Raw genomic sequence first — 27,596 nt, 5'->3', positions numbered from 1 at the left:
TTTTAGTATACTTAGATCGGGTATGTACTATTTCATGATCTTGCAAATTGTGGTTTTTAAATAACCACAATAGATAAAAAATTGTACTTTTAGGCACTTCTATATTTATATGCCATAGTTTCAGTCCCTAATGGACTCCATTATGATAACGTTCAGTTACAGAGCGATAATCCAACTTTCCATTAGACCTAAACGCATTTGATTACAACAAATGATATTAGAGAAAACAAAAGTACAAACATTACTTTATTATTCAGAATATGAAAGGTAACACTGAAGCATATTTGCTGACAACACACTTTCCACACAATGAGCTCAATGGCATGAGATACAATGAAAAGGCTATGATGTGAAAAATCAAGTTTGCACTTAATTCACAGTTAAAAAAATGAAAACCTCAAACCCCACTTTTCTAAAGATACCTTCAGTTTAGCAGAAATATTCTGAAAGATGAATTAAATCTGTGCTTTGGGAAACAATGGGTTGGTCTACAGCACATGTGAACTACTGTACACTTACAGAAGACAAAAAAGCATAACGGGGAGGAAGGAGCATTGTCAGTCTCCCTAGGGACTCGCTCATTCTTTGCCGGAGCTCCCAGGATCCTCCGCTGCTGAGGCCTCGTCCGTCTGGCTGGAAGCAGTCGAGTCCGGTGGCCCCGCAGCTTTCAGTGCTGGGGTGCTCTGGCCTTTCTGGGGTGCCTCCGCCTCCTTCTTCACTTCTCTCCCAGCGCCCAGCAGCTTCTGGCTCTCCACAAAGTACTGATTGGGGTGACTGAGTGAAAACCCACAATCGTCAAGCTGCCAAGAGAGAAGGCTTCATGTAACGAATGACTCAGCTGAAAATGTTACAGGAACTTTGACAAAGGACAGTAAGGTTTGAGAGCTTTGGTTGGCTACAGCCAGAAACAAGAAGCTTTTCTTTCGTGTGTTTGGACAATCTGAAACATTTGGAAAGCACACGAATATGTAATCCCTGATAGCTTGTAGAAGACCTTGCTTCGTTGAAGAAATAATTGTTTTACTTGATACTCTACCAAGAGCACAACCAACATTTGGAAACTACTAAAACAGAAGCAGTGAGTCAGTTTCAATGAATGCTTCAGCTGGCTTTGCCTTTGGAAATGATTTAAAACAGGAGCGGGGAGCTTATTTAGTGATTCTGACTGTGCCATGCCGAGTATCGGGGATCTGTCATCTTTCTGACCTTGTGGGGACTGGAAACCTTTTGAAGTCTTACTGAATGCCAATTCATAAACACAAGAAAACAATTCACAGAAAAAATGGCACAGCCTTTTATTGTTTTTGACTCTTCTTGAATGGCCCCCAGCTGTTCATTGTCTTTATCCTTTATTGGTTGGCTGTGCCTTCACTCATCTACAGATCACAGACACTGGCAGCTTTGCTCAGGTGATCCACGCTGGGCCCCTCCAGTACAGAGAGCACCATTTCAGAATGGATGTACTGTCGTTTAGCACTCCAACACCGAACATGGAATTTCAGCTTGATGAAAGGCCCCACAAGCTAACTAACATACTTGCTATGCCACCCCAGGTAGCAGTTTCCATCCAAAACATTAAGGTAAATGGAATAATACATTAATAACAGGAGCTGCACAGCCTTAATGAGTATTACTATAACTGAAGAAGACAGTTCAATTTAGTACGTTTCATTCAAGCCGTAGATCTGGACTAAGCATAAAGGTTAGGGCATTAACTGCAACCATTGATGCACATGCTATTACACACAAACGTTATTGTCCTTCTTGCTGACCAGAAAGAACTAATACAGCAAAATATACTAGAACTAAATGTATTTCAAATCATTTATAGCTCATAAGAACAATTTACTGACAATTAAACATTTCTGAAGTGTGAGTATTGCTAAATGCATTTTAGCCTTGCATAGAAAAAGTCTACAGAAGCTATTTGATCCAAAACAATTTGCTTCTAAAGATAAATGATTTAAAAATAAACCCAAAGTCAATTAAAAAGGAATTACATTTCCATTTTAACACTTTCATTTCCCAGAAGCGATACTTCTGTAACAAATCGCTGAAGTGCACAGTTCCTAAAGGTATAGAAATACAAAACACTGACAATGACTAAAATGCCATCTCCTAAGAAAAACATTTCTATTTTACATCACGGAAAAAAAACTCTGTTGATGTAACTATCAGTATGAATGAAGCATAGAAAAGCTCTTCTTTGTCAAGATTATGAATAAAATGGATGGCAATAATATTCCAAAACCAAGAGAATGAAGAAAATTCAGTTTTACAAAATGTGCTCAGTTTGCCCTCCAACCTCCGCAAACCTTTTTGCTTTCCACAAATCCAAGCGAGTGCATTTTCAATACTTACGCACTGCTTCACCCTATTCAGATTGTTTGATTTATTACCCTTGTGTAAATATTTCATCAGTGAAGTATTACATTGTGACCTTTAATAAATGCTGCAGAGGAAGGGGAAACGGTGCCTGTCTGTCTGCTGTAATTCACAGGTCTGGAACCAGGATTCACGAGGCCCAGCAGTGAAGAAGCTTTAACGTGATGACTGCCAAAAGCCACAATATTCACAAGGGACACTAAACAGATAGGTGTTTTTTTTATTTTTAAATTGATGTGCTTGACTAAATGCCATAAAAAGAACAGATAAATTCATTTAATAAAGTATATCATTGTTAATATGAAAGAGAAAAACTCCACAGGTAGGAGTGGGTGTGACAGTCATGATGTCTTATTTATTGCATTTAAATCCTCAGACTACATTGTTCTTGGCCATTTTGTCACCATTCATGACCTCTACAATGTTAATCCCTGCTTCCCTGGTAATGATGTTCATGAAAAGCCTTTCTTTGCAGCCAGGAAACTACGCTGAAAGCTTTTCCTTGAAAGCAGTCATTTGAATTGCAAATGACATTTTGACAGTCCTGGTAACAATAAAAATATTTTCTGAAAAATGTGACAACCACAAAAAGATACTAAGAATAAAATAACGAATGCAGAAGTGGCGATATGGTAACATTTGAGGTCATTTAGCGAATCTTAAGGACATACAAATTGGCAGCACAGCTCTTCTAGAAATAAAAACAAGCTTCAAAAAGACGTCTACTCATGATTTAAAGTGGATAACACAGGACTCTTATCTCATCCAGCAGAGATGGGCACAATTGTCACCACTCATTGGACACTTGCCCACACAATAGATTTCACTTAAGCTGAACACAGCATAAACCCAGATGCTGCTTGAGGACTCTGACATGTTCTGTCTGCCTTTCTCTGCTGATACACAGTTTCAGAATTTAGACAAACTGAGGCAACTGCTCGTTCCTAACAGGTGCAGTGTACAGTCCGTTAGCTGCCCTTCCAAAGATGTGAAAACTTCACCACAAAGACTTTCCTCGCTGACCTTCACAGTCAAACTAGAGTCTCTAATTTCCTTTTCCCGGGACAATTCCACTGCTCCTGCTGAACATCCCCCTCAGCAGCAGGTAGAGCTGATGGTGCAGGCGCTCGGATTACAAACACAAGCCCTGCAGAGTAACAGCAAACAAACAGACCTGCTGTGTTCAGGTGCTTTGATTTACATATGATTGGTAAGACAAAAAAATGTTCGGACACTCCCTGTAATATTCCAGATTTTCTCACATTCCATTAAACCAAAATTAGGTTACTCCTGTGATCCCAGTTCCAAGAAATAGACACATTACTACGCACAGAAGAAATATCTCCTAGGAGATCGCAGCATCTGAGTACCTTTCAGATACTGAGCTGGGGGATCAACGTACCCCCAAAAATACCAAAACCATCCAGAAAACTTTAGCTGCATCACTTGCCTAAGTAGTCTGGAACTGAGCAAGAGATGTGATATACTGTAGCCTCATTAGCCCCAAACTCCTACTGCTACAGAAAGAAAACTTTGTGGAAGAACACTCTAAGTGACAGCAATAATATAGACGGACTCACAGGCCGGGCCCCAGTGGGGCTACAAGCAGTGGGGAAGGAGATTAAGATACTGCCTTGGGAAGGTCTAAACCTGAAGCGAACACATAACAGCTCAGCCAACGCCACAAGATGAATGGCAACAGGAACAGTACTGAGCAACAAAGAAGCAAGAAAGCAAGTGACGTCAACGTAAGGTAAACAGAAACTCAGCGTCTGTGGGTGAAGGGGCAAACGGCAGGGAGTCTTGGGGCCCCAGGACTCCTGCCTCGCCCAGGGAGGTTTCTTCAAGTGCTGTTGATAGGTCTTCAGCATGTGGGTAGAGGAGAGCTACTGTACAAGCAGCAGTGAAGTTCTGCAGCTGAAAGAGACACTAACTGGGGGAGGTCTATCTGGGTCATGGCTTAACTATGACAGTTAAGGGAAAAGCAGTGAAGGCTTAACATGAAAACAATTAATACACTGTTGCTTGCATTACTAATATCTTGAATGTATGGTACACTGCATTCATTGATTTCTTTCATATAATTGTTTAGAACACACTGAATATCATCTGTGTGAAAATGTTTTGCTAAAGCACTTGTCAGAGAACAGGTTGGGCTACATTTAGTTTTTTTACCTCTTAACTCATTGTTCTTCAGCCCTGCTCATTGAGTTTCTCCTTGTACGAAAGTAGTTTCTCCTTGCATAACTCCCTTTACTGATGCTTCTTTAAGTTGTGCAGTATATTTGCATTAACTGACATTGAAAGTTTATCTTGTGAAAATTTAAGAGAAGATCTTCTGTTTTTGCTCTGTGCAAGGACTGAAGAAAAAGGAGATTAGCAGTTTGTAAACTTTCAGTTCCTTCATGTTTTTCATGGAGCTGGGCTAGCAGACTGTGATCAGGATTCTGCCAAGACCAACACAATTGTTCAGTGCTGCCAGGTGCCTTTCTTCTCCTCATGTGGGAACAAGGGCTGTCTCTGAGCCAAGATGTAAAAACCATTGACAATTCCAAATTGCACTGGACTATTAAAAATGGGGTGATGCAGTAAATACAAATTATGCCAAAACACAGAGGAATGCAACTGCATGGTCTACAAAAAGACTGAGAAATGCAATACTGACCATCTAAAGAAAAAATTACAGTACATGCAACAAATTTAACAAACCGTTTTTGTATCAGGCACAATGAACTTTAATGAACAGACAGGACGTAGATTAATTCAATAAACCTTTTACAATGGGGGGGGGGGGGGGAGGTCTACTTTGACTGTCAAAAGCTAGTTCCATGCGTGAGCACTGTTGGAAGCAATACAATATGTACGCTTTGCAGCAGGTTATGTCATATTATGAGATTCTGCCCATTGACACAGTGAGGTCCCAGCACTTGAGCAAAGTACAGGCGGACATTCAGGCTGCCATCAGTCCCTACAAGGGGAGTTCTGCATCATTTAGATACTTCTGCCCAGATCAATACACTCAGACCTCAGCATTGACTGCTCTGTTATACATTACAATTCACATATTGCTCTGCATGTGCACTCACTGATCTATACCTTAGCTTCATTTAACACTAGAGAGAACTAGAGTGACCAACATACTGATGGTGGAAATTGGTAGTTTTCTTGATAAGCAGCGATTTTCTGTTTTTTGTCAAGTTGTCCATTCAACAGTTTAAATCACCTCATTACCTCTGCTTAATCAACTCTCTAATACATTGATTACGAAGTGTTCATTCAAATGTATAAAAGTCACAAATGATTGATTAGTCAACATCATGCCAAAAATATAATCAATGTCTTTAGAACTTATTTTTCTAAAGAGACACATGCATAGAGCGATAGGTTTCTTTTAATGCTCAAAATAATATAGAGGCCAACCAGATGAAGTGTTTTTAGTGTAGCTAACAAAGTGCAGGTTTTGCACTGTGGAGTTATCTAGGCCTGTGCTCTCCCAATTACCCTGGTTTAATTAGAGATGAGAGCGTATTTAAGTGTATGTGCTACACTCCAGTAATTAGAATAGGGCTTAAAGGAAGCTGATATCTTGGTAGTGTTCAGATGCCCTTTATCAATATCCAACAGCTCAAAACAGTTGTAATCCTATATCAGTTATACTTTCTCCTTACTGCCATGAGGGTTTCTACATAATTTTAATGAATCTGTGACCTTTCACCTGCTTAAACAGTCACCGCAGACTTGGCTGTGACAAAAATCAGCTTCAGGTTAAAATTGCATATCAATCCATGATACACTGCAATTCCAAATACACACAATTACCCAACAAGATGATAACGATTCAAAATCATTATCTTTTTTTGTGATGGTAGTTCTAATTAAAATGAAATCCTGATTACAATGAAATCCCAATTGTTTTACAATCAGTGTTTTCAGTTCAGCACATAATTGAAATCTGCCGTTAATCAGAGGACATACAAACCTGCTAATTTAATCCAGATCATATTAGATCCCTATTTGGAAGCTGAATTTAGTTTTAAAAAAGGAAGTTGTCTTCATAGGGTAAGTATATTAATTATTAATGGATAATTAATATTTTTATATGCTTACATATACATACATATATATATATACTTACATATATACTTAATACAACATTTTAATATTCCACTTTTCTTTGCATTTTTGGCTGACATTTAATTGGTTCACACATAGAAGTGATCGGTCTGAGGATTCAAGTTTTGATAAAAAAGTATTACTTCTAACGAAGTGCATACATCATTTGGAAATCAACATGATGGAACAAGTGGGTCGTTTGCAGGGCACACTCTACATATATATATATTGCTACATTACCACTCGAAAAGCAAAGGTAATATATATTTACAGCACTCTAAAGTAAGTAAAGGTGTGTACATGTACTGAGAACATTTTGAAATTTGTCTCCATGAGTCACAGAACAGCAGGGTTGCCTGCAGGGAGAAGCTTTGGCTAAATGGTCACCTACTGCCGCCCTAGCTCTCTAACAGCTACAGTAGATTACTGTACTAGCTTGTGAACTCATGAGCTGTCTTTTCATTGTAACTACACAATAGTATCCTGGACAACAAGGCTTTATCAGACCACAACTGGCTTGTTTATGCAGGATTCAGACATGTACTGTACAGTTACCCATGATGCTGCCCCAGGAAGAGCACCGCACTGCCACTGGCTGTTTTCTGTCTGCATCATGCTACCGAGGTGCTGCTTATTATTTTGTGCTCGCTGAGGCAGTGTTTTCACTATGAAAATGAATTGGCAAGCAACAAAGGGACACAGTATCTGTTTCCCGATGGTTCAGCTGCAAAGAAAACCCTGCATTTTTTCTGTCTAACTAGCAGAGCTCTCAGGTGTCCCAAACCCTAATGTGTGACATTTTCCACTGAAAATTGCGATTGAATACTATTTGTACTGTAGGTTTCTTTTATTCATGTACAAAAAACACATTGGTTAGTTCTCTGCAACCTCCACAGTTACGAAAGACTAAGTTCATTACTTTATTTTTAAATCAAGAATCAAGACTTGATGCAAATACCTGAGATTTTCAGACCGAGGCGTGAGACCATGAGATTTGGTCAGGTGTGTGAGACTTGAGAGCTACTGTATGTGATTACATACCATCGTGGCTGCAGGCTGGCGAGATCTTTCAGTTTACTAACTACTATGAAACAGTATTTTAGTATGGAGTCCTGTGTACATCATTTTGTTTGGCCAGGCGGGAAACCCTGGAGCAGTGTCAATTCATTGCATAGACTGTCTCATCTCTCATTACAATAAATACCTGAAAGGTTTATCTTTCAGCCCAGTCCCTTAAACAGCTTTCCTGTTTCAGTACTTCAGAGCAGTGAGTAAAAGGTATCCGTCACCCACCAGACACCACGTATCTTAGTACTAGATATTGCTGGTAAAAGTGCAAAAGCCTTTCATCCCCATTCCGTCACCTCAGCTCTTTCACAGCTGGGGGACAGAAAATGCATGTCAGTACTAACTGGGACTGACGCCTTTGGTTTGTGCCATTTCTTCTTCACAGAAGTACTACACTGTCCCATAGTCATCTGGATAGACCTCCAATTTAAATCATACAGATAAAAGGGAACACCACTTACTGTACTGTGTAATGAATGCACAAAATCTGCTTCCTTTTCTGGCCGTTTTTCAATCCCATCGAATATCAATGGCTGGGCTGACAATTCTTCATCGGTTACAGTACACAGTTGAGCTCACTGTTTTGTACATACACTGAGAAATAATAGCTGAAACACTGGGAAGAGACCTCTTTTTTAATAAATCGGGCAAATATTAATAACCTTGAGTGCCTAAAATTGCTGATACCAAAGGTCTGTGCTAAAAGGCATCAGATCAAATGAATTAAAAATTCATAGGGTAAATTCATCTAAAGTGCTGTGATAAACCCATAAAAGCTAACGAGGTGTGACATATAATGATGGATGTGATTACAGCGCCGAGCCTCTGGAGTTTTCACGCACGAGTTCTGGGCCCTTCCGAAAGCTGACAGAGGCACCCCGATTATTGCCTGGTACAAATTAAACATGCCCTTACTCCGTGTGTCAGCTCGAAGTACTTCTGACAGGCCAGCTGATAGTGCATCCCCTTGACTAAATCCAGGACCTGGAAGATAAAGACGGAAAGAAAAATGCACTTAGGAGGAAAAAAAGAGCAATTTACTTGAACGTTACTTCCCCTCGCTGTCATTACCGCAGAAATAAAGTGACATTGACTACACATCTTGGCAAGCATTTAAGCACTTTTCTCTGTTATATTTCTATGATCGATGTAGTGCTCAAAAGCCTTTAAAGCTGCAGAGCTAGCCCTAGTTTTAGTTGTTGATCCCTGCGCTAATTTCTGAATGGCTTTCACAGTTCACTGTTAAAGGACTACAGTGTCTCAAAGCACTCAGCCTCTTTAACTTGTCTTAAACTCTGTATCAGTAGTGTAGCTCTATTCACTTTGGAAGTAAAATAATATATACACTGGAGTATGTGGTGTATTGGTAATACCTGCTTCATAAGCCTCTTCTGTGTTACATTTCAGAATATGTACAATCACCAGCATGTATCGCTACTTATAAATACGACAAAGTAAAGCATTAAAAAATAGTTGCAGTACCTATATACTGTATATTATGGTACATGAAACCTCAGAAGAAATATTAAACATTTTGCTTACCTGAGCAAAAATGCAAATACTAAAAAAAAAACTACTTTGCAATTACTGAGTCAAACAGGTGTAAGGAATTATTTTCCTCTTAATTCCGCCAGTAAAATTAATCTCAACTTCATTCCATGTCCTTTAAAACTGTGTCTGATAAGAAATTCCATTACTGTTCGTCCACCTCAGTCAAACAACACTTTACTCCAGCAGCTAGACTGCTGTACGTATCAGCACAACACTTCCCCACAGGAGACCCGCACAGTGCTGTCTGTGTCCAGAGACGACCACCTGCGACCCTGTCACACTTCACACAAGCAGCCAGGAGACACTGCCAATTACCACCAACAGGTCATCCCAGGTCACAAACATCCAGCGAGCAGCAAGAGCATCCACTTACACAACGTCCACACAGACTCGCCAGCCAATCAGCACCAGCAGTGGAATAACCTTAAACACGGAAACTGGCTCTGCCGGTCAGAAACGGGACTCCCACGTCTTCCACACCTGAATCCACTCAAGCAACGCAACACAAAGACAGCCTGCACAGACCGTAACAGAATTCACCTGTAGGGCATCACAGAAGGCCTGAGCAAGGCCCTTGACCCCAGCTGCTCCAGGGGTGCAGTACAATGGCTGACCCTGCGCTCTGACCCCAAGCTTCTCCCCCTGTCTGTGTGTCTCATGGAGAGCAAGCTGGGGTATGCAAAAAGACAAATTCCTAATGCAAGAAATTGTATAGGGCTAATAAAGTGATGTTGTTGTTATTATTATTATTATTATATTATTATTATTATTAAAGGATGTACAATTAAAGATAAGATCACTTTTCACTGGTCAGAGCGCAGGGTCAGCCATTGTACGGCGCCCCTGGAGCAGCTGGGGTTAGGGGCCTTGCTCAGGGGCCCAACAGAGTAGGATTCCTCTAAAGCTAAAGTAGTGTAAAAAGTTCAGGTACTTTTTAATAAAGAATATATGAGCATTAAAAAACTCAGACCAGTAACTGCTCTAAATATGTCCACAGGTATTAGTTTCAAGAATAGTTTTACATTGACAAACGACATTGCTTGCGGGTGTCTGGAACGAGCTCAATCCATGCTGCTCAAGTGCCTTCCCACACCCCTCTCCATTTCTAACATGAACTTGTCCAGAGGAATAAGCAGCACCCTTGCATCTGTATAGTGCTTTTCACCCTAAAGGATCCCAAAGCACATCTTCAGATTTCTGTCACAATATTTGTCAACACTAAATTTTTATTAGTTCAAGTAAGGTGCTGCGTCAGCATGCGTAGGCTGCAAAGTAACAAGTAAAGGTATTTCCTGCTGAAAAGAAAAGAAACAACATTTCGGCTGTGGAGCCTTCTTCAGATGTGAAATTCTTATTGTTGTCCAGTTGTGTCTTTGTAGCTGTAAGGGTATACTTTTCTGTTTTGGACAGGAGTACTTGCTACACACACAGTTAATAATTAGATTATAAATGTACTGTCTATGGAAAAATAGAACTGTTTCCCTTTTTCTTGCACAACTAATACTATATGCAATTAAGGCACTTGACTATTAGTATTAGACTATATGAACAGTTTTTGTGATGATAAAAGTTTGCAAAAACATAATTAGATAACTGTCTTGGTTGCAGTATTTAAACAAATGTTTGATGTTAAGAGCTGCCTGTTATTTACATAATGTCACACTACCATATTTTGTTAGGAGCAGGTGCATTAACAGAAGGTATGTCTTTAAGATTAATGTAAGGATAGCTCATCTGAGCTGGGGCTCGTAGATATGCGATCAATTGAAACATGGACTCTGGGGAAGGCGGGCTTTTAATGCCAAGTTACAGCTCATTAGACAACATAAAATCCCCCTGCATGTTTCACTGAAGTTTCAGTAACCCGAAACTTCTACAGCACACCTTAATGCTGTAGCTAACGCCCACAGGAGCAGTAACAATCCCATGGAAAGAAACACTGGCAACTGTCCACATTTTCTCCAAGTCATAAACACAACATTTTTCTCATTTTTTTATAAAAGATGTGTAGAGACTACGAATGTTATTTCCTGCTATTTATATTTTTATTAATATTTTTTGTGAACAATACACCTTAAAAAAAAAACAGTAATCAAAAGTTATTTACCTCTTTTGTTCTTTCGATGTATGCACATTACCCCAGGTAAACAAATGATACCCTAGGTAAACAGTCTTCACATTTTCTTCATGTTTCAGCTTCATGTAAGTTTTGTCACTTGCTTCCTATTACAATTGCTTCACAAGGAAATAGCTTCCAAAATTGTGCCAACACTACCAATATCGCCCATGCAGAAACCCCGCACACAGCCTGGTGACTCACGTCGCACTGCAGCACATGAGTGCTTTGCCCCAACTTTTAATTGTCAAGTTTGACGCTAATGACTTGAAATAGCACTAGTTCTCTCCCTGTGATCAAAATCGGCCCCACAGAGCTCAGTGGATGAGATGATATTTAACACAGAAGATAAATAGTACATTTCACAAAAGGTTCTCTATGATTAGTTGACCTCTGACATGTAAATTAAAACTGTTTACACAGAAAGCCACTGTTTTGTGCTATACATTGGTAAACTTTGTCCCAGATTTTCAAGAATACTTAAAAAAATAAGCACAGTAAACCAAGAGTGACAAGTTCTCCTTTGGGAAATAAATCTAAAGACTACAATTTCAGGATGTTCTTTTGAGCTAAAACGATAACTGAGGGGTTAGGTTAATTGGTACAGATTTTGTAAGAATGAGTGGAAGCGTAGTTTACGAAATAAACAAAATTAAATTAAAATGCATTTTTAGCTATTGATTGTGTTTCTGTGTGCTGGAGTGCTGAATACCAACCAAAACCTCTTCTGTGTTTACAGCACGGTACAGGACTGGTATTGACAGGTGTACAAATGCATTGTACTCCAGTCTTTACGACTGCTTTTAACACTGTTTCACTTTCATTCTGTTGATTGAATTCCCCACCTCCCTGGCAGTTGGTATTAAATGACTGCATTAAAGATCAAGGTCTGCAGCAGCTGTGTGCAACTCTTACCAGTGTGCAGCTATGTCTGCGCCACGTGCAGGTGAAAGAAATGAGATTGAGAAACTGTCAGGACACACTAAAGGGCAGCTTACCTATTGCGATACACTTTCCACTGTATTTGAATCGGATATTTAGTTTTTTATTCATCTTCTCAAGGTGAAAATAAAGACACCCGAACCATGTTTTGTTTAATGAGAGTTGCCCACAGGAATGGGGATGGTGGAGTTTACTGGGAGGGAAATAAACGCTGAAGCACCAATTTCAGCCACCTTCCTCCACAGGATACCAAGCACAGCCCCAGCAGAGCAGTACAGAAACCAGCCCTGTCCAGGCAGGGTGGACTGAAACTGGGCTTGACATCTGAGACTCAACCGAGTGAAGCTGCTGCACTGTGAAACTGGAATGAGAACTTAATTCAGCAAAAATAGTCATCATAGCCTGAAAGAGTGCTTACAAAACAGGCATGTTCAAATGAGAGAATCAGATTGTTTCGATAAATACTGATAAACACATATAGCAATAAATCCATATTTAAATAAAGAGGCAGCAAGTTGGAGTCACATTCAACAGGAACCTAAAAATGGTAACAAATGTAGTTATTCCCCCTGTCAATATCATCTCTTCAGATACAGCTGAGCGGTTGACGTTAATATTTGCTGCCTCCCGTCATTTTTCAGCTCAGGCTATAATGTTCATGTTTTTGTTGCTGGACGAAGGGGAAAATAGAAAAACCACCACTGGAATGAAAAGACATTATGTTTCACACTTGGGGCTTTGAAAGCACTACTAAAGGAGAACGGGACATGATGGATTTAATTTGAGAAATGGCAGGTTTTTTTGGAGTTGCTTTCTAAAACCACCAGTCCAGTAGCTGTGTAAAAATACCAAAATACTTTGCCCAGCACTCTTTCTTTATACTGTAGTTTAACTTGCACAAGTAACCCAATTTTATGTACGGTATGTATTAATACTATATGGATACACACAGCATGTATATAATATTAACAGATGGACTTTGTCAGGTAGTAGAAGTGACCTTAATATAATGCTTCAATGCACAGCAATACTGACAATGCTGTGCAAGATACCTGAATCAGAACTGGGTGCATTGCTATCAGTCACTGAAGGGCCTGTGGCACAAGACAAGACATTTACGTTCAAGCTCTCCATCTAAATTTCAATCAAGGTTTTACAGCGATAAACATATTTTGCTATAAAAAGGCTACATACCATCGAAATCATTTACTATCTATACGCCACTGTTATGGTCTTGTATACATGTTTTCATTACAGCTCATAAAATAATATTCTTCTGTAGGCTGTGCTCTGGACCCGAAGGCAACGTTAAGTTCTGACTATTGATCAGGAATCACATGCGTTTGGTTTTGTGATTAAACCCTAATGGCACCTGTGGAGCTTTATTACCACAACATTTTACATCATCAAGAATCTCACGGCAACAGCTCTGCATACTGAAAAAAATCAATTAATCCTTCAGGCGCTTTTTCATGGGATTCCTGGAAGCCTAGATCAACAGATGAATGAGTTTTATGGACCAAAGGCTTTGGGTTTTCTTGTATTATTCAGTTAGTATTAACACTTCCTTCAAATTCCTTCATTTACATTGTGATTGTATTTATACTGTATATCTGGCCTTTCTTCTGCTCTTTATCACAACACAAATGTAAGTTTTCTAATAGTATGAATCACTGCTTACATGGGGCTGGTCTTTAAGTGCCAGCTTTTTAGATATTGTTCAGTAAAAAAACATGTTTTAAAAATGCATACATGAAGAAGAGGGAATTAAAATCTTAGAACTTTACTTGCCCTGAAACTTCAATTAAACGCTGAGTCTCTAACATGCAGCAGAGTCATCTGGTTTTTATGATTATTAACCGACTATTAATTGATTCATCTGGTTTTCTGTGTTTATTTTTAATTAACACAGCCACCTTTCTATTGTAATTACTGCTTTTTAATCACTCTGTGCCCCAATTAGGAGGAAAGTGTGCTTTTTAGAAACGTTTTACAAATCATTAAAATCCTCAATGCTGTGCTATTGTGTATCGGATAGCATACAAGACCATGGATATTTAATGCTGAGATAATATTTGTCGGTAGATCCCTTATACAACACATTGCAAAAATAAGCCAAAGGACAGAGGCACTCTGGAGGCTAAATGAGGTTACTGGAAGAATGAAACACGAGACAAACGGATTCGGGAATGAGCAACCCGTGTCTTCTGTCAGCCGCGTTCCAGTTACTCGTACAGGAGAAACAATCAGCTGTCCAGACATGGACCCAACACGCCAATGCTGGTTGATCATTACTGAATCTGTGAATTAATGATCCGACAGAATCGGTAACGCGGCCAGAAAGCAGCCATGAAAAAAGGGTTCCAACAGTCAGGTCATATGAACTGTTTTTGCTTTTTGTCGTTGTAAAAACCCAAACTCACTTTCAAGCTTGTGACAATTACAAATTACAAATGATAGATTTTAATTGCTACTATTTAAATGCCTACTGAAAAAAATGTATAGTTATAGCTCTGCATTGAAACATTTTATGTTGCATTATTTCTAGATGCTTCAGAACATAAAACATTTTCAACTTTTGATTCCTAATGTTTATACATCATGAATTACAAAATAATGAAACTATAGTTCTGGGAGTACTGTAAAAAGGAGCTTTGCATCTTAGTTTATCCCCAAAAAAGACAATTTCACTCCATAATTGGCTCCCTGTCTTCTCAACAAGCTGCAGCATGTCTAAAACTCTGCAGCTTAGACTACTAACCCACTCCAGGTCTTGGCAAAATATCACTCCTTCACTAAGACCTCTACATGGGCTGCCTATAAAGTCACGTATTCAATATAAAATCTTGTTTCTGACTTTCAAGGCTCCGTCGTACATCTCTGAATCCTCCACGTTTACACTCCCTCCCGTGGGCTCTGGTCACCTGAGGCTGACTGGAAGGACTCTGGGCCTTTGCTCCCGGTACCCCACTGTACCCCCACTGCACCCAGGAGTAAATCTCAGACTGCAGGTGACGGTGCTCGTTCCACGGCCGCTGCTTTGCTATGGACTGCCCTTCCTCCAGCTCTTCAAGAGACGACGACTTCTCTTGAAATCCAAACCTAAAACTCACCTTTTTCACCATGGCCTACAGAATGTCCGATAGCCCTTTATTTCTCTTGGTTTTTTTCCTTTACTTGTTATTGTACTTCTTTGGTTATCCCTTGGTGCAGCTTTCTTGGGTTTGGTAATAAAAAGTGCTTATAAATAAAATCTTATTTTTATTGTTCTTCAGTGCTCATAAATGGACTGTTCTGATATTTTTGCAATGGGACATCACCACCCATGGGCTGGAGATGCGAGCCATTTTCTTACTACTGTCATTAAACATTTTTTCGGTTCCTAACCTGAATTTATGATCACACCATTTATAATATTAATTTTTCCCATTACATATAGATTATTCAACTGCATTTGAAGTATGTACTGCATGAGAGATTTTGAACAGTGAATTTAACAGCCCAATTAAAAGGAAACACAATTATATTAACATCCTGAAATTCATAATTCCTTACGAACACTTACAGTTCTTACAACATAGCAATTTAATTAGCAGCATAATTAAGTTTAGATATCTGAACGAGAACACGGCAATATGCAACACAAGAGAAGAACAACAATACCAAAAACAAGAAAACGCTCTACACAATGCAAAACTAAGTTGTTGATTCTACCATTATTTTACAAGGCCTCAGTTTTTAAGACAAGCCTTTCAGATGCCAGATGTACTCTCGGTCTAACAGAACCATAATTCAATAATGTACAACAATACAATACTGTAATTCAATCCTACATCCATATTTTACATGCAATTTCCATTGAGTTTTTAATATTCCCCAAACAAGAACATGCAGTTGTAAATGAATCGGTCTCACAGCCCCTGTGTAAAAGGGGAAACAATTCCCAGTCTTACACACTGCAGGCCTCCCAGCGCCTTACTGGACAGGTGCCGCAGCCCTGATGCGAGAAGGAGTTCCTCCCTCACAGACAAGGCGCTGTAGCTTGCCACACCAAAAACACCCTCCCCTCTCGTGACACCAGCTACACCGACACCCTTCCCCTTAATGTCTCTTACTTATAAACCCAAAGACAAAATAACTCAAAGTCATCGAGAATGGTAAAATCCCCGTTAGAACCATTAGTGGGAAGTCTCTTGGTGGTATGAAACGCCGGACGATACCACAGAAATCCAATCACATCTGCAGAGCACAAACACATTTCGGACTTCAGAAACTTTGATGTATTTTGAGTACATAATGTATTAACCCCAGTGGCATCCAAAACATTTTTGTATGAAATAACATTATTTAAAAATGCATTATTGGGCTTATTGTTTAACAATTAACATGAAGTAAATACATAATAGCATAAAAAATATTGCAAAAGATAGGAGGGCACTCAGAACATCGTGCTGGTTTTACAGTACAGCAACTAAGTGAATCTAAATCATCACCCAGCTGTTTCCAGAAGGAGCCCAGTGTTCTGGCCCTGGACTGACCCTATCTATACCCTTCATACAACAGGATCAAATCTCTTTTCAAGCGCCTTTCTTCCAGACTGAAGAGATTTAGCTTTGCACTTAACCTGTGAGTACACAAACAATCCCCTGAGACCAGGAATCGTTCTTACAGCTCTGGAGTGACCTCATTCTGAGGCAGTATTACCCTTTTTGTTATTCTGTGATCAAAACAAAACAATATCACATATAGGGTTTTACTAGTTTTTTGTGGTGCACCCAAGCATTTCATGTATACATCACTTTTCCTGCTGCTTCGCCATGTTTTACTGACAAGGAAAGAGAACTGACAAACGTGCAAGTCCACTTCATGAGCAGCTCCCTGTGACTCAGAGCCATCATCGCCCAGTAATAAGCACAGTGCATCTCCCTACTTCCTGCGGGATGAGTTGGCTCTCGTCAAAGTTATATTTCAGTTCGGTGGTGCCACTCCTTCTGCCCGATGCTACACTTATCTTTCTATCATTTGCATTTTCGATCATTCAGTTTGCGTACTAAACCAGAAACCGAAAACCGACTAAGATCACGAAGAGCTCAGGGTTTAAAACCGATCCCTGCAGTACACCACTGCTTCCATCTGCTCAATATGAAAGTACTCCTCCATGCGTGCTCCTACACGATCTTGGCCTTGGTTTTGAATTGAGTCTGAGGCGGATTATGCTTCCATGCCTCTGAGAAGTAACAGTTTCCAGTTGTTGAAATCTACCACAGCTCATGAAGTACAAGCATTACTTCTAGGGTAGCATGACTTGCTACCCTAGAGCCATATATACAGTCAGACTGACTGAATATTTTGTTGAAAGATCTTGTTTCAGGGTGTCATTTGCACTGAATGACTCTCAATCTATCGAGAGATGAACTTTGATTATCATTCTGAAGAAATATCATAGTAGTCTAATAAAATACAGTGTTAATAAAATGATCTTTTCACAGATTTTTCCCACACTTTAATAACAGGAGCATGACGTTTCAAGCTTTTGCAAGCCCTGGAAATCAGTGGGGCATTTTTCTACCCTTGCATATACTGTAACCCCTGCAGGTGGGAAAAGAGCCGTCAGTGCTGCTGAAATCTCGGGTGACCCCAGACTTGCCTGGTTTATTCCGGAGGAGGGAATCTTGTACGACTGCAGCTTCTGCTTCAGGAGCTCCGGGTCACTGTGCCGGAATGGGCACCCTGATGATTCACAGAGCAAGAGGAGAGAAGACATGAAGATCTGCAGGAACACACCTTGTCTTTACAGCTGCTAATGCCCTGTCCCTGGTCCTCTGAGTGCCCTGAGGGGTTTATAGTTGTATGTCCTCAGTCAAAATTGTATCACATCCAAATAAGTCCAAAACAAAGGTGCTGAAGGAATTATTCATTTACTCCTAAATGCATGATAAAAAAAATTAGGCTGCGTGTATGACCTTTCGCTATCATTATGTTTATCTGGTACTTGGTTTTCCACCCTCTCCAACTGAAGGGTGACGTACACTTTCATTTGGGGTTTTATAAGTCAGGCTGTCAACACTTCCCATGCTGTTTGCTGATATGGGTGTAAAGCTGCTTTGTGGTGTGAAGCCTGGTTAACCGAGGGGTCATATCCCACTGGCCAGTGGATTCTGTGACACAGACTCTTCTTTGGGACGTATATTGAATCTTGTTTCAATCGTGTTTAAAATAAAAAAAAACTTGCGCTAGTGCCATACCCCCTCCCACCCTTTCCAAAGGCCAGTTTTCCTGTGTGACCACTCACCATGATAGTCCCCCTGGCTCGGAGGGTTCGACAAAATCACCTTCATGCAGCTGTAGGGGGTGTAATCCGTGCGCTTGCCCTCCTTCCCAAACATGTGCCGGATGCTGTAGGCGTACGCTTTGTCAAACTGAAAGGCATGAAAGAGAGAGGGAGAGAGCAAAATAAACCGAGTTCTTGTCGTATATCATGTCCTCCACGTCAGGGTGTTTTCTTCAATGAAATATAGAGCTATTAGAGAGTACCTGCTGTAGGAGTGTCACTAAATCGAGACCGCTGTGACCGGATTATGGATATTGTACCGCTGTGATTGAACACGCTATAATCTTATTGCTAACAGTCTTCATCCTCCCTGCTGCAGCATCTCAAAGTGTCTGACAGGAAAATGTACAAATTATTGAAGATGTGTTATAAAGCAGCTGTACTCACCTGCACACCATGCGTTTTCTAGAGTCTGACAAGCCATAACCACCTCATAAAAAAACACCCATAGAGAAAAAGAGCCCAAACAGGAACTTGTGTCATTTTGTGGGTTTTTTTTTTAAATAGTGGAGCATTATTTTGGCTTTCCTATTGGACTGAAAGAATTCAGAAGTCTTAAAATAACACAGATGACACTACTGAAAGGTGAAGCTACAGTAGATGCCCGTCTGGGAAACATTAATCATCATAACAATAAAACGCTTAAAAAGCACCCTGCAGCACTTTGATGCTGAACATGCTCTGGGGACCTGGAAAGTGCAGACGACCATTTGAACCCCTGATCATGGCTTCCCAAACTGTCAACCACCCCCCAAAAATACAGCCCTACTTAAGAAGCCATTAAACGGTTTAGATTAGCTCGGGGTCACTGCATTCAATCTTCATAGTGAACTCAATTTACTAAACAAATACTCCCTGGTTACAGTTCAGAAGGGGAGAGAGAGACTCCAGGTGACAGTAAAATCAGAACTGTCTACTGCAGGAGAGGGGGAAATAATTCACCACGATTGTACTCTTCATAATCCATTAAAAGTGCTATAAAACCTGGGAACTCGACAAGGTGACTGGCTGCAAACCTGCAATAAGAAGGCTCATAAAAATATTTAACCACTCAGGAATTAATTATATTGAGGTTCTTGGGATTTAAGGAGCAATTTCTAGTTTAAAGATCACAACCTACTGTATTAAAATTGTTTAATGATACTTTCCGCAGTGCGGGCAGCAATTTATTTTGTGCAAATGTCATTCATTATATATTTCATAGTAACTAATGCGAATTGCTAAGACACAATAAGTAGTTCATGTTCGACAAAGAGACTTACACAGCATTAAAAACTGTGATCCACCACAGGGTTAAATGGTAAAACACAAGGACAGCATACTGACCAGGCACGGTTACGGCGAATGCACACAGAGACACATTTGCAGTCCTTACCAGTGAAGACAGACAGACTCATTCTGGGCTCTCCAGACACCTGCCATGTGCAAGATTGTCTCGTACATTCCTACACACTCCTATTATTACCACACTACTAATTACTGTATTAATGTCAACTGCTGTTTGCTTAATGTATGTAAATTGCTTCTGCGGAATTCCATACTTAAGGTCTCACAGCTTCAAAAATAAAATTAAAATAGGATTTAACAAAAAAATTCACCATACAGTTAAAAGAAAGCTAAGAACCCATGATAGGCATGGAATTGCAAACACACATTTCAATCTCTTTGAAAATAAATGTGTACTTTTAAACCAGATACAGACTCCTAAGAAAGAAATGTGCGTGTGAAACCATTTCCTCCACAGAGAAACGCATGGGCCCTATTATTTAAATTCTGTTCAAGCTTGTTTGATGTTTTCCAGGCTTTTTTTTCTGGTTGACAGCCCTTGCAGTGACAGGGGAATAACATGGACTGTAATAGTTTGGATAACTAGCATAAAAATATGCTTTATGCTCCTTATGTAGGTATAACGTCTCATTTACATTTTTCCAAGCAATTACACGATCATACGCTGGGACCAGGTTGGAAACAATTCAACACAGTTTTTAGTCAGATTTTGCTTACAATTTTCAGTGAAAGCTCAAGGTCAGGAAGAACTATTCTCTGTATGATGCAATGGACAGCAGTGAATGTTCTGGTCTGTGTTCGCCAGGATGCCAAGTGAAATACCATATCAGCCTTTCAATGTTCCAATATTTCACCTGGATTGGGCCAGGACTTTGAAGTCACTGTACCCCCCCAACTGGTCTACCAGCTTTACAATCAACACCAAAGAACAGAGGTGGACATTTGCCACCGGTACCTCTTCAATAAGAAGTCCCTTCACCGCTTTAAAAGGCATTTCGTATTTCAGTCTCACAGGTTTAACCCCTGAGGGCAGACCCGAGGCTGCTGGGCTCCTCTGGATCCACTGAACCCATGGAAGTCCTGGGTTCCAGTGTTGTAGCTGGCGGGCAGGTGAAGCTCTGCTTGAATCCCTGCCCCAGTCTTGTTAAGCCTCCATATAAAGAGATGCCCAGAACATCTATCTCCAACAAGAGATTTACATACTGTATGCATGTCCGGTGGAGGGGTTCTCAGGGGAGGGACCACGATCACACCTGCACGTCTTGCACCATATGAAGGGGGAGATCGCACGGTGTCTCGCATTGTAAAGAGTATTGACATTGCTGTTCCTGAAATGATTGCCCACAAGCTAAATGAATACATTACACAGAACAGAAACCAACATTTCTATGTTATTTATTCATTTAAATCATGTTTTTATGAGACATTTAATAAGCTGTATGTTACACAAAAATCAATGTTGTTTATACACAATCGTAAAGGCCCGTTCTTAGACAAGAATTACAAGCACAGGAGCTTTGCACATGCACTAGGTTCTAGTCTTAAATTAAAAACAGTAATGTCAATGCAAAATCAGTGGGTTTTCTTTGTTTTTGAGTTTCAGTGCTTCAAGTTATCCTGACTGCTTTCTCAGACTGGAGGTAGGGGAGTCTATTTAAAAATGAGAATTGACGATAGCTTTTTTCTTTTTTCTTGTAGAAAATTAAAGCAATGTAATTTAGTCACAGTGGGACTGTTGCATCGCTGGAAAAAAGGAGGTGAGTGAATTGAGTACTCGCATTATTGATTTTTTTTATCTTAACGCATCAGCTGCTGTGTTATTAATTTAATTTTTTTTAATTGCTAAGTGCACGTTTCAAACAGTTAAACAGGTTAAAAAAAGCATAATGAAAAGGCTGGTGTTTCACTATGACATTTTGTTTGCAAGGGAACAGCCCACTTATAGTTCGAAAATCCAAAATGACAACTTAAAATACCTGCTCGGTTTCAAGTGCAGCAAATGCGATCCAGAACTATAAGAAACTGTTTTTACAAATAATTTCTACTACTAATCCTGAGGTTTCATGACACACAGATCACATTTCTCAGCATTGGGCACCAAATGCCTGCTTTACAATCAATTGATCTCCGAAGCACTGTTGACATTGCTTGGCCTTTTCTCACAATACTGTACTAATTCGTTCTTTGAAGTCAGCTGTACCATGCCCATCTTTCTACACTCTTTATTCCACCACACCTACTGTAGTTCTGTTCTTACAGAGAGAGATTCTCACCTTATGCTGTTGATCTGGAATATTTCATTCAAACTGTATTACATTGAAAATGAAATCTTAACTGCTAACTGCATCATAATCAATTTCACATATAATGTGTACTCTTATCTTATCTTAAGTACTATATTGACATCTCAGCTTGGCTCCACATCTGACGTTTTCCAACACTTTCTCCTGAAATGTATCATACCTTTTACCATGTCATGTAACACTTTTGTACCTTGGTCACCGAGTTTAATGAACTTGTTGAATTTAAATGACAAGACGCATCGTAAATATACTAATCATTATGTCTACGTATCTTTTCACCTAAAAAATGTAAAGTTTAGAAAAAAGCTTGGGTCCACATGGGGAGAAGAACAAAAGGCAAGGACTTTGAGTCTCTACAGTAGTTTTACATATATACAGTCCTATAGATGGCCTTTCCAAATCATGACACCTAATCTCACACTAAATCTCCTGCCTCTTGACCAGACCAGGCCATTTCACTTTCGAACTCAACAGTAATTCTAGATAACAGGACAAGTTTTCTCATGCTTGGATTCTGAGATTCATTCTCTGAAAAAGAGAAGTTCTGTATATTGAAAGATAAAACCTTAGAATAACTACCAGATCCAAACTTTCCTAAATAAGTCAATTTATTAGTCCATTAGTAATAAATCATATTTTTTTCTATTGCTTATAAGACAACCTGAAAAAGCTTATTCCATGTTCAGCAGACGTCCTTACAGATTTTACAATGAAATGTTCCTGCATCTTCCTCAGAAAGGAACCATACAGCTAATATCCACAGCTATGCTACTGTACAAACCTCACCCTTGCTGCTTTCACTATGCTAATGAACAGTTGCTATGGATTTCCGAAAGCAGTGTGCTTCCTGTCACTGCTGAGGTATTAATCATGATCACACAAGAAGACAAATGCACACATTCTCAGGTGCTTGTCTCTGACAATGTGCTGATCTCTTTAAATTGAGCATTCTTATGGATCCTTTCACTTTCATAATGTCCACCTTCCCTTTTCTGCAGTTTTTGTTTACAAGTTGGCACTTGTATAGTACATGTGGTGTAGTACCGAGACGATGCACCAAGCGTGTATGACTAGTCTGATCCAAAGCACATTAATCAGCTGAATTGTGTACTTTACAGCACAGCAGTGTTATTTCTCGTTGGAGATGCATTAAAACTGAGATTGGTTTTAACAAAAACAGTTTCAATGAATGAAGGAAAGACTGGAATCCATCTATAGAAGGACATCGAGGATGCACATCTGACCTAAGAGAGACGGTGCCAGGCATAATCTATTGTTAAATCTTCATAATATAAATAAAAGGCCTCTTGTCAGTATTTAGACGACCACTCTGTCAGCTTGGAATGACAATAATAGCAAATGACTTTTTTGTTCTGTATGAATCCATATGTTGAGGAATCGCCAAAACAAGCATTCAAAAGTAGAATAAATAAAAATATAGTTTGCATAAATAAGAACTGCATCAGTCAAAATATTTCCTGAAATAATTAACTGTATAAATGTTTAGGTGTTTTTAGAAAAAATAATTCCTGTTAAATACCCTTGAAATCCTTAAACCGTTAGTGCTGCTTTAAGATTATAGAGGCTTGTCTACAACTTTTTTCCACTTCCCCCCAAAAACGTCTGCTTTTTAAAGGATATTACTGATATGTTTTGAGTTTCCAGATGAATAAATCTTCTTATTTCTCTAGAGCTGCTGAAATTCCCAATACAGACTTCTATAGCCCCCAAACTGCTAAAGTTTATAATTATTGTGACAAAAGGATATGGGATCACTTCCTCCCTAGTGTACTGACAGAGTTGCTAAAATTAAGAAAAGCTGAACAAGTCTAAATGAATCAGCCTCCTCACTGAAGTGAAACTGATTTTTTCCTCTGTAGTTCTGGACTGGGCAGTTAGTACTAGGATGTGTCTTTACTAGTCTGCTAACACATTCGTTGTCCCCCTGCAAACAGTCCTGGCTGCTTCTGTAACACAGCGGTGTGCTGTGAGCTAGAGGACTGTCCACTAAACACTGACAGTAATGCATCAACATTTTTTCATTAGCATCTTTGCATTCGAGAAACAGCTGAACAAGATCCTCAGTCTGCTTAGCTTGAAACATCAAAATGAGCTAGAAGGGCCACATGGTTTCTTCTCACTGGTAACCTTTCATATGATCTTCTAATATATTGAAGCAACAATATTTCATCCCATAAGGCCTCCGGCATTTCGGAATGGGCAGTAGGCTGCTCGGTGATCGTGGAACACCACCGTAAAACACACCAAGACAACATGATTAAATCTAAACTCAGTTACTGTATATCTCATTCTGGTAGTTTTCAGATAATGAACAAACCAAATAAAAAACTTAAAAAAAAATGAAATGCAACCATTAGTCAAAATTTTAAATACATGACCAATATTTACTTTGTCTTTGGGAATGCTGCTTTCACTTAATTCCGTAATAAACAGTGAAACAGAAAACACTGGATTTATTAAAGCCTTAAAAGTACTGCGGGTTCCATGTAGTGACTTCAGTCACACAAGACTTAATTAACGGTTAGTAGACAGTATTGTTAATTGGTTAATATACTATGTTGGTCCAAATTATCTCAGTAATGAGATTCCTGCAAGGGTGGAACAACTAAGAACAGATGAGCACTGCTGAGGAGATGAAGACAATTTCACCAAGCTCATCAATACGGTAAAGATGTAAAGATGTGCAGGATGAAATTATTAATAAAATGGTAATATATTGCTAATGTCATTCATTTCAACTTGAAATGTTAAGCTATGGTGAAAGCCATTTGCCATTTGACTACTGTCAGAAAACGTTCATTGTTTTTCTAATCAGGTTTCACCCTGACCAAATTTCTCTGTTTGAAATACAGCTCCTGGATGAATTACTTTGATTATTCATTCTGGTTCTCACAGAAATGGGTGGTTCTTGTTGTTGGCAATTTGGCACTAAGTTTTATCTCCTACTGGCACTTTTGGTCCCAGGGAGACAAAATAATAGATATTTAAACATATACTATTTGTCTTCCAAAGAGCCAGACGTGAACTGTGCCACTAAAATAAAATAATCGAGCACTTTCAATGTGGGCACACTGCAAATTTGTCTTTCCATCAATGAAAAAATGTTTTTTTCATTTCAATATGCAGTATGTAAGTAAACTGCTTTTTTTCATTTAACTTGAGTCATTGTAGGAGAATCATTATTCTATTAATGCATCTCACTCATCATCCTTGAAAAAATGCATAAAATTGAAATTATAAAAGAATATATCCACACCCTGCATAAATAATTTGACAATCTATGAAAAGAGCATTCAACAGCTACAAAGAGATGTTTTGGTAATTCTAAGTCCTTCTATCTATAAATATTGTTGCACATCAATGAAAATGGAATTATTTTCTATCAAAGGAAGCAATACATAAGCACTTCTTACTTTTTTTAAACAATACAATAATTACAATAACAATAATTCAAGATATAAAGGGTTAAGAATGCACACTTTTTTTAGCTTTCCAACTTTTCTCAAGTGGAGCAAAAATTGCACATGAAATGGAAACTACTAAACACATTGTAAAAGGAAGGACAAGAGAAAGAGTCTTGTACGATGTCTACTTACAGACTCCTTGTATGGTTCATTCATCAACAACAGTAAGTCACAGATAAAATCTTTCTCCATATAAGCAACAACAAAAGAAAGATCACACTACTTATGCACGTTTTTAGGAAAATGATGTATTAGGATTCTGGAGGTGGATTTAATGTTTCTGCACTTTCTTTCTATCCAATACATTGTGAGTGGCTGACCATGATGCACTCGAGAGACTATAAACACTAATCACCTCATTTCTGATTGGGCACAGGTGATCAACACTGTAGAATAGGCACCAGTGATGAAGTGATTTTTCCTGCGAAAATCAAGCTTGGAGAAAAACAAGACACAACATGGAAAGGAACCTATATGCCCCACATATCAAGAGAACAAAAAATTTCGTTCCACCGGTATACTGGAGCCTCAAGCAGTGTAGCCTAGTCATCTTTAACAATAAATTAAGATACTGTTTAAGCCACCCTGAAGGATGCCAGCGAGTGTGACAACCATGCAGAAAACTACGCTCACTGCTGTATACAACAGTCTAACAAACAGGCAGGACCAAGAGGTCGGGGCAGGTGCATCCAGAACTCAACCTGTGGTGCTCAACGGCAAGCTGACTGCACGGAGATACACTGGTCACGTCCTCGGACAGCACGTCCTGCCCTTCTCATGAGCTCGCCCCGACAGATTCATGTAGGACAACACATGCCCTCATGCTACTCGGATACCGGTAGCTTCCATGTGACAGTTAGGTCACTGATAGCTTCTTCGCCACGTTTGAGCACCACCGATCCTCTGGGGGTACATGTGAGCCAGGGCTCAGAGACCTGAACTTGCTCCGCAGGAAGACTGCAACACAACCCCACACCTGGACAAACACCCACAAGCCGGCGAACTGGTACAGCCTGCGCGGCCACTGTTTCCAGCAGCAGTCAGACACGATACATGCCTGAGACCTTCACACTAGATCCCCCCACCCCCGATCAGCCCTGGTGGTGATGAATGTCAATATGCATAATGAATTTACACAACAATGTCAGTGCACCAGCAAGGAAAAGTTTGTCGTTTTTTCCCCAACACTTTGTAGATTTGTTGTCATTGTATGAAAGAGTTCCTTTGGGTGCTCAGTACACTCTGTGTGTGTGTGTGTGTGTGTGTGTGTGTGTGTGTGTGGTATTGTACACATGCCGCAGCTGAAGAGCAGTGAAAGCGGATGAACCACAGTTGCTCTTCCACCCGGGAGAGGGGAATTGTGGGCCGCGGCTGTGGCTCTCCAGAGGCAGTGTTCTAATTAAGAAGGCAGCTGGTGCGGAATAACTAGGCAAATTAAAACCACCGCGCCAACACTCTCACAGGGCCACAGCCACCAGGCGCCTCCTGCCTTATTTGACATTGGATCGGCAGCACATTTTTAACAGAAACGCGTGCTTTCCCTGCTCGTTCTCCAGAGGGTTAAAGAAATCTTTTTTTTTTTCCCCTCCGAGTCGTTGCAAGGGCATCCCACAGCATCTCCTTTGTCTCTTGGAAGTATACTGTACGTCAGGCCTTTGCTTGCTATAGGGAGGTTGTCCTTTTTGTTCTTTAAAATGGGATTCATTTCCACGAGCACCAGGTCAGAAAGGCACTGAAGACTGGGCTGTGCAACAAGAAAAGCAAACGTGTTAAAGAAAGATTTTAAGCACAGTCGGGTCTGGACATTCACAGGGGTTCAGCGCAGATAACCATCGTGAATCACCAAATTCGCATACAACCTATGTACCCCTGTACCATCACATGATGTACTACAGCATATAGCGTGTGTGGTTAAGGGGAGAGAGACTAAATCAAGAGATTGAAAAGAAGGTTGGGTTTGCTCGAGACAATAGCCTTTGTTAGCTTCCTTTAGTACTCTAGGTTTCAGCTCTATT

At 39.8% G+C, this 27,596-nt stretch overlaps 1 protein-coding gene across 1 annotated transcript in view; it reads right to left on the bottom strand.

Moving 5' to 3' along the window:
• Nucleotides 1–227: 227 nt before the first annotated feature.
• Nucleotides 228–27,596, bottom strand: part of prim2 (DNA primase subunit 2) — a 108,945-nt gene continuing 81,576 nt past the window's right edge. Inside the window, exons 11-14 of the mRNA XM_088934342.1 lie at nt 18,468–18,594; nt 17,823–17,905; nt 8,482–8,550; nt 228–800 (exon numbers count right to left, since the gene is read on the bottom strand). Of these exons, the coding sequence (XP_088790468.1) occupies nt 579–800; nt 8,482–8,550; nt 17,823–17,905; nt 18,468–18,594 (501 nt within the window). The 3' untranslated portion in view covers nt 228–578. The remainder of the gene's footprint in view (nt 801–8,481; nt 8,551–17,822; nt 17,906–18,467; nt 18,595–27,596) is intronic.

This window comes from Atractosteus spatula, chromosome 15 (genome assembly GCF_055471065.1).
Source record: "Atractosteus spatula isolate fAtrSpa1 chromosome 15, fAtrSpa1.hap1, whole genome shotgun sequence".
Classification (NCBI taxonomy): Eukaryota; Metazoa; Chordata; class Actinopteri; order Semionotiformes; family Lepisosteidae; genus Atractosteus; species Atractosteus spatula.
The sequence above is the reverse complement of the archived record's forward strand: the minus strand, read 5'-3'. Positions and strand labels throughout refer to the sequence as shown.